General features: G+C 48.6%; 1 protein-coding gene across 1 annotated transcript; it reads right to left on the bottom strand.

Annotated features, from left to right (window-relative positions):
- Window positions 1–3,096: 3,096 nt before the first annotated feature.
- C9H3orf33 (chromosome 9 C3orf33 homolog) lies at window positions 3,097–7,768 on the bottom strand. The gene is made up of 5 exons (XM_075761707.1): window positions 7,619–7,768; window positions 7,461–7,520; window positions 5,627–5,780; window positions 4,726–4,886; window positions 3,097–4,279 (listed from the first exon to the last, which is right to left on the bottom strand). Exons 1-5 carry the CDS (start codon window positions 7,697–7,699, stop codon window positions 4,013–4,015), a joined length of 723 nt encoding a protein of 240 aa, XP_075617822.1. The 5' UTR covers window positions 7,700–7,768; the 3' UTR covers window positions 3,097–4,012.
- Window positions 7,769–8,615: the final 847 nt, after the last annotated feature.

Genomic DNA, 8,615 nt, shown 5'->3' with positions numbered 1-8,615 from the left:
CCGCCCACCCCGCCCCGCCCCGGCCCGCCCTCCGGCGCGGAGCGCAGGGGAAACCTGGAGCGGTGCTTGCCCGGAGCGGAGCGCACTCCCGCTCGGCAGCGGAGCGGTGGCGGCGGCTGAGGTCGGCGATCCAGCCCCGGTGTTGCCGCGGCCCCGCGCCCGCTCCCATTCAACCTGCTCCATTGTGTGTCCGCTCCGAGGCGGCGGGGTGCCGCGCTGCCCCTCAGCGCCGTTCCCTCAGGGCTGCCCCTCTGCGCCGCCTCGCCTCACGGCTGCCGCGGGGCGAGGGGACCGTCCCGGTAGAGTCTCCTCACGGCGGGACTCACCGAGTTCCCCGAGCCGAGCCGTAGAAGGGGTCCGGGCTGAGGCGAGCCCAGTCCGGCGGGGACCGGGGACGCGAGGCGGCCCCTCGGGCTCACCTTCGCCCCGCTGCCGGCGGCGGGTGCCATGGAGACGCGCGGGACGGGACGGGACGGCCCCGCCGCCTCAGGGCACCACGGGACGGCGGCAACCGCCGCACCTGCTGCGGGGCGGCACCGCCCTTCCTCACAGCCCCGGGGAGGGACCCACCGCCCCCGAGAGCCGGGGAGAGCGTTCAGGAACCTTCCCTGGGGGGGGGGGGGGAGGGAAGTCATCGGGTTTGGCTCACTTGTTTTTTCTCCTTTAAAAATCTGCGATAAACTTCACGGGCCGTTCACCTGCGTTGGCTAACGGAACCTAACGGCAGGGAGGCGATAACCGGTACTTACTCTGATTTCCCTGACACACGGTGTACCGACGGCTACAGAAAGTCCTGCCGTGAGGGAAAGCGCCTCTGCTGGAAGAGGTTAAGTCTAAAACTCTGCTTTCAAAATTATAACTTCGTATATCTGATAGTCCTGTGGGTGACTGAGGAGAGTTTTATAGGGAACCAGCAAGCGTGAGCTCTGACAGACAGAAAAGAGCGGGAATATGGCAATGAACCGGAGCCGTAACCTGAGGAAGGTGACTGCTGCCTCTGCTGTCCCCAGGGCCTTGGCAGGGGGAACCCCCAGACGCCCATGGCTGTGCGGCTGGCCTTGCTGCTCTGTCAGCCTGTCAGGAAAGGATGCTGACAGCACCATGCCCGCTGCTTTCCTGTGGGCTCCGAGGAAGGCTGGTAATGTTTATGACGACCATTTGCCTTACATGTCGCACCAGCAATAAAAAGCCTGTGCAATGCTGAAGATATTTTTCTTAGTGGGCCATTTGGAGGCCTCTCCTTTCACTCCCTATGAGCTTTTTAAGACATTGTATTGCTCACAGCGTATTCAGAGTTGCAGGGGTGAAGGTACAAAAGCTAAACAGTTTAATTCTTGCCCTTATTCCTAATCAGACAAGAACTGCGGCCTCTGCTTGGAAGTACTCTCGCATGCATTGCTGCTGTGGCTGAAGGAAGGGGACAGTGCTCCTCAGAGGCAGCATGGGGTGTTTTTATGTAATGGAGAAAAGTGCTTTTTTTCCCCCCTGACCTCCCAGTCAGTTCCTCAACTCAGTTCTGCAGAGCTATTTGTTTCTACTCCTGTTACCGGTTCTTCAATAGACAGGCCTCCCACGGAGACAAGATCTGCAACCTCTCAAGCCTTGCACAGATGGAAAGCACAGCTTTGAACTGAGTTGTGCTTTTCTTGAGGGAGGATGGTGTGTTGTTGGGTTTTTTTTAAAACAGATAAGCCCTGGATGATAAAGAAAACAGCGTTAACAAGCAATTATAGGAGTTGACTCTCATGAAATCAGTTGTTGCTGCAATCTCAAATCCTGCATCTCTCGGTTACTCTCTGTGAGACTAGTGTTATCTGTTACAGCATGGATCCCCTACATGAAGCTGCTTCCCTGGGTTTGTATTCTGACCAAGAGCTAAAGTGAGAGCACGTTGCCAAAACTTCTTGTCATGTGCAACAAGTGTGAAAAGAGATCAGGGGCCTGAATTCAAAGATTTTTAGATATCCCTCTCCATAGTTCCTTCTGAAATTATTTGTTAGACTAACTCATGGCCACAAATACAGGGAAGAAAACTTCAAATATTTAGTTCAAACTAAGAGGAGGCTAGTAAGTGATAAAGCAGCTGTATTGCCACCTTTTAAAAGCCCTTCACAAGTCACAATCTAATGGGAAGGATACAACAATTTGCTGTAATTTAGAAAAATCTCTAGGGCTTTTCTGAACTTCACCAAGGGTAAAAAGGGTTCCCCCGCCTCACCTCTGCTTGCTAGAAATGTAGCATGCAGTTTCCTGAGGTTTTGCTCTCAGCTTTACAGTGAATTTTTGTGATGAATGACTCATTTACAAAACTGAAGTTCAAAGTCCAGGTAGAATTATACTTAATCATTACTGGAAAAAAACCCATCATAACTGTACAATTACGCCCAGTTTGGAAAAGCTCTTTCTACCTATGTGATGTAGGACAGGAACGGCTATAATCGCTCATGGATAGCGGATTATTGGTGAGACTGAAGTTGTAGTTTAGGGTTAAAAGTCAACTAGGAGTTTTGCTTTGGAGGTCGAATCCCTGACCATCTGTATGACTTTTACAGCCAAGTATCACAGCATCGCTTAGCCTAGCCCTTCATTGTGTAATGCATAAAACCAGATGTCTCCCTTTTTTTCTTTTTTGAACAGGCAGAGATACGTGGTGTCCAGCTCCTGTCGAGGTCTGCCTCTGCCTGCAGAGCTGCTTCCCCTCTCCCCCACACTGGTTTCCAACGCTGAGATCTGCGCTGCAGGTACTTCACAGGTAGCTGCTCACTGTGCTTTGCAAAAAAACAGCTGCATCCCTGAGAGGACCCAGGAACAAAAGTAATAAAGAAGCACTGACATCTATTCTTACCCTAGGAAAAGCTGTTTTTCAGGATCTCAGGATTCACAAGTTTGCCCTGAAATCAGCAGAGAAAATGATGATGTAGCACTAACTGTCAGACAAGTAATGCTCAGCTATTAAGATTTTTTTGTACCACGCTCTTCTCCCTAGTATTTCATTGGAAATTAATCACACAGAAAGAAAGAAAATCTGTAGAACACTTCACTTTAAATAAATATTGGGACATTGGGAGGTTAAACAAAGGTCAAGTACTGTAAGGATGAACATAAGAAATTCAATCTTTATTCTGAGAATATTTACAAAATAAATAATAATGCACTCCCATACTTAACACATTTCAAAAATAAATCAGGAACAAGAATTCTAAGTTCTTCACACAGTATGGTCTACCTTTTCAAATTTCATGTTGAAGTTTTATTTTCATCTAATTTTAGATATTTATAGAACCATCAGAAACAACAGTGTAAGTTTTTCCTCTTCAAATGAATGTTGTCTTCAAAAATTTGGATTACTGACATATTAATTTATATTCTTTAATATACCAAGTGATTTTTTATTTTCCAAGGAACTTCAGTTGTTATGACCTTATCAGCTTTTTAAGATTAGCCATAACAAATTACCTTTTATATCGGTAACAATGCAAGCCATTATTCAAGATGAAAGATTTTTAAAACACAAATTATACATAAAAGTAGCATAAGAACAGAATTCAAACAAAATGCTCGTGTGTAAACACATACCACAAGCTTTGTAAAGGTCTGAAATGGAGTTTTCTAACCAGGGGGATTGCATCGTAATGACAGGTAACAGAGAAGCATTTACGGCCGTACATTGTGAACTAACACTCTGCACCTCTTAAAAACCGGACTGTCGACTGCTTTCACTGGTTAGTTAACACAGCCACGTAGGTAATTAGCAGGTGGAAAAGGGCACAATTCATTTCAGACATCACTGTGGAAAAGCTCAGCTTCAGAACATTTTCATTTGTGGCTCCCACACTACTGCTAAAGTTCAATCCCACGTGGATTATAATACAGCGCTGGGAAAGTTCCGGGGGGTTTCTGCTCAAGACCGGCACCTCAAAACGATGCCAGTGGGTTTTATCGTACACTTCTACTTTACATAAAGCACAACATAGGTCACTGGCATTCCTCCAGCAAGTCTCTCAGTTTACCTTTAAAAGGAGCTTCTTAACCAGCTTGCAAATTGTTTCAATGTCTGTACAAATTTGTTGTTGCTTATACGATCTCTAATTCTCTCAGAGTAGCTTTCCTCTTTCCATATTCCTTTGTTTTTCTTCAAGGCCTTTAACTCTGCCCGAAGGAGTCTTCGATGAAGTTTCCAGTACAGGCGGGAATCGTGATGCAGTCCTTCAATACGTGCTGCTCTGCCAAGCCCCTCTCTCAGGATCTCTTCATTCAAGCACATGCTGAGAAATCGACCCTATAAAAGGCACAATAAACAGGATATTAATCTTTAAAAGATTTATTTTTTTGTGAGACCTCCCTCTGAGATACAAGCTTTACTTGTGGCTGAATCCACGCTCTGGCAGAAAGACTTAAGAGTTTAGGGGAATGCAGGTGACTCTTAAAACCTAATACCCCTGGAAGACATTTGTGAGGGCACATCTGATGGACTAAACCTTAGGCTAATCAGAACTACATGATACAGCCTAGCACTATCCGACAGAGAAATACACTCATATCAGAATCAGTCTGCAAAAATACCGGTCTTGAAATCAGACTTGCAAATACAACATTTAAAACTCATATCAAGATAGATAAATTATAAATAGTAACATCCCTTAAACGTACCGAGATAACTGAATTGCATAACCGCAGTCAAACTCAAGTCTGCAGAGAAAGGTCAATTTTTGTCACTACATTTACCTTATTTAGTAAAACAAGGCACTCAAGTGCCAAGTCCTCCCTTCCGAGAAGCTGGAACCATATCACTTGTTTGGGTTTCAACTCTCGCCGCAACCAGGCCACGCCGCTCGGAGCCAGCTCCACGCCAGCAAGCCTCACCAGCAGCAGGCCACCTGATTGCCCTGAGGACAGAAAGACAGAACTTTGTTACGGAACGCAGCGGTCAAAGGAGATGTCCTGCTCTGCACAGACCCTCAGCTGTCGTAACGAGTGCATTCCCATGGACTTAAAAAATAAAATAAATCCAGTTTAGTTCCCCAAAGCACTACTTACTTGCTAATAAGAATTTGGTCTCATCTCTCCTCCAGTAAAAAAAATTTAATTCAGGATTGCATAAATGGTTTAAGCTAGTTTGTTTTATTTTGCGTGCAAATAGAAAGAACTGCTTTCATTGTCAGTGACCATTATTTCATCCGAAGGGGCAGAAACAATAGGAAATAAGAAGCATTAGCGCCTGGGGTGTTGGCAAGGCAAGGGGGTGACTCGGACTTAATGCACAACTGCTGCCCCTAAGATCGGTTCGTATATATGTATATATGTCCCTGCCAGATCTTCATTCGTAAATAAAATCGTAATCCCAAGAGTCTTTGTGAGTTGTGCAAGCCAATGAGCGGCCTAGGTGCTACCTGTTGCTGCCAGAAAAATATCACGATAACGACACTAATTAACAGAAATACTGTATTGGTACGCTCTTTTCACAGCCCTCCTCGCAGTCTGTCTTATTCCCCAGTTTCCCACCTGAAAGACCGAAAGGCAGAGCGGGAACTGCACCTTAACCCTTCCTCTCACACTCGCGCTCTGCGTAGCTGCGTTAAGAACATCATCTCAGCCCCACCCTCGTTCTTCACGTTCTGTTACGTACACTTCCTCTGTATCGACGTAACGAAAGGAATGCTAATGGGAATGTGCTCCACTGCCAGGCCTTTCTCAGTTACGTGATGCAATTTTCCCCGCAATTTCACATTCTTCGCTACAAACTCCGCAGGTATGTCCAAAGCACTTGTAAACTTTGTTGTCTATTGATGGAAAGAAAAGCAAGGCAAAGTTTAAAAATAAAAATGTAGAGCAGTTACAATCCCATTAAATCCAACTTCTTCTTAAAATAGTTTGGCAAATTACAGACCTATTATTAGACAGCATGGGTGAGTGTGCGTATATCTATATCTATATTTCATATGAATCAGCTGCTTTCCAGCCAGTTATGATGTTCCCTGTGTTACAGGACTTGCAATACGAGGGGTGGGCACGAAGGTGGGGTTTAGAGGAAGAACAGAAATTGGTGGTTTTTGAGCAGTGCAAACTGAGGTTCACTCGATTCACGATGAAAAGCATGTTTTCAAAGTGGCCTGGACAGTGCTAGAACCAGGGCGAAAGGAAGCAGAGACGCGTTTAGAGATGCTAGCAAAGAACAGACACGTGAAGACAAAGGCAGAGCAGGGAGGACAGACACAACCTGGACTTTGCTGAGGCAGTAAAAGAGGAGAGGGCCAAAGCAGGGGTACACCTTTGAAAAGGTCACAAGAAGATTAAGTTTGATAGCGTAGCGGTCGGTCGATGGGGGGATTCAAAGGGACAGTTACACAATCGCACAGGAAAACTCAGTTCAGCGGTGGCAGGCTTGGCTGGCAGCGGCGCCGGAGTGAAGCAGCCACTGGTTTGGGGGTGCAGGGAGAGGGACAGGCACCGGGTTGGCCTCACGCTCAGAATTTAAGACACCAACCTCGTCAGGTCTCACTGCAAGAAGCTGTTTGTACAACACCGACCTACTTCGCTACAGCTGTGGCAAGTACCGATCTGCCTACGTACCGCTGCTGCGGCACACCAGCCCTTGGGGAAATAAACGCCCAGACACCACGACTGAACTGGCAGATCTCTCCACCGTACGGTGTTCGTTCAGTAAACCTTCCCAGCTGTGGTCTCCCGCGCGGAATACAGAAATTCAGGACCTTGCAGGCAGAAAGCCTGAAGGTTTTTTTACAAACTGGAGTTGTTGAAGTCTGATCTCATTTGCACTGGAAGCTCCAGCAGCCTGGTCAACACATGCACCAAGCCTTGGTTTAAAACAGTAATAAAAAACCAGGGAAAAAAAGAAAAAGAAAAAAAGGAATTCTGGCAACATTTGTAGTTCAAATGTAGGCTTTCTGGTAAAAAACTTTATACAAATGTTCTCCCATAGCAAACTGCATTTGGAATCATGCAGAGGGAAGATAAGAGTAACTATTATTTTTTTAAACTGCTGGAAGAGCGGGTCACTCCCTCTCTGTCAAGAGGCGGCTTTGCCTGGAGCTGGCGGTGAAGCATTAGCGCGTGCCGTGAACCGATCATTTCAAGAACCAAAGGAAGATCTAGGGTGACACTTAAAAATACTCCAAAAAGCAGTTCTGTTCATGGAGGCACGGAGAAAAAGATGTGAGGAAAGCACCTCTGTTCAGCTTTATTTGGAGCAGAGGTACGAACTTGGCCTGCTCACCAGAGGAGACGAGCACAAGGTTCTGCGGGAAGCTGCAGCTGAGGGGCAGAACAGGCTCCTCGGTGAGAAAACCGAAGAGCGGGCAGGAAGGCGTCTCGGTTCCGGCCGCGGAGATGCCCCTGGAGAGGGGACACGCGTGGAACCGCCGCGCCGCGGGCCCTCGCCGCCCCTTCGCCTCCCCGCTCCCGGCAGGGACCCCGGGCCCTGCCCGCCCCCCCGCTCTCACCATGCGGACGCTCCGGGCCAGCACCAGCACCCCGGCCACCGCCAGGCCGGCGCTCAGGTTCTGCGGGCAGAGGAGAGCGGGGCTCAGCGGGGCTCGGTCGGGCCGGGCCGCACCGCGCAGCCCCCGGCCCCTCACCCGCGCCCCGCCCGCCCCGTTACCCGCAGCAGGCTGAGGTGGGCGTCTGCCCACTCGGAGAGGCGGGCCAGGCCCTCGGCCGCCCCGCTCCGCCGCTCCGCCATGGCCGCCCGCGCCGGGCCCGCAGCGCCGCCCGCCGGCCTGGAGAGCCGGGGAGGGGACGGGCAGGCGGGGCGGGGACGGGCCGCGGATTTCAGGGCCGGCCCCGCAGCGGGCGGTGACGAGCGCTCAGCCCCGGCCGGGCACAGGAGGCGGGGAGAGGGCGCGGGGGCCGCCGGCGGTCCGGTTTGCGTGAAACCCCGCCGGGGTCAGCCCCGACCGGCTCCGCACCTCCTCTGATCCTTCCTACGGGAGCTGCTCCCTGGTTGCACCTTGGGGCGCTACCTTAAGAGAAAAAACAACCTTGGAACGTTCCTGTATTCATCACCGCTGTTTATTCTTTTCCTTACCTTAATCCAAAACTACCAACTATTCGTGATTCATTACAGATGGCTCCAGCCAACCGTTCCCCTCCGCTGAATCGAAGGCCCATCTGTGCAATGCACCTGCGCGGTCTTTAAAGAAACACGTGCGTTTTAAGAAAACAATCTGACAATGATATAAACCTGGATTTGTGTTTACACAACTCTTCCGTTTCCATTAAAGCCCAATTCTAAGTTTTTACATGAGATGACACCGATAACGGTCACAACACAGGATTTCAGGAAAAGCACAGATTGAGTTGGGAATTTATAATCCAAGGCGGCAAAACCCATACATGAATCAAAGCCTTTTTATCCAAGGTTCAAACTGAACCAATTCTTAAATTACTGGCTATGAGGTAAGTAGCACAAGTAAATATTACCCCTGTAATTTTTTTCAAAGAAAGCAGTAGTTAGCTTTACTTTATTTACTAAATGTGAACATTTTAAGATTAAATAATAAATGTAGAAATAGCGCAAAACCTTGTTTTCAGCAAAACCATAACTTGTAGCCAAACAACAATTTGGCAGCAGACTGCTGGCTTTGCTACAAGTTGTA

Source organism: Balearica regulorum, chromosome 9 (genome assembly GCF_011004875.1).
Source record: "Balearica regulorum gibbericeps isolate bBalReg1 chromosome 9, bBalReg1.pri, whole genome shotgun sequence".
In the NCBI taxonomy this organism is placed as follows: domain Eukaryota; kingdom Metazoa; phylum Chordata; class Aves; order Gruiformes; family Gruidae; genus Balearica; species Balearica regulorum.
This window is presented reverse-complemented; position numbering and strand designations above follow the sequence as displayed.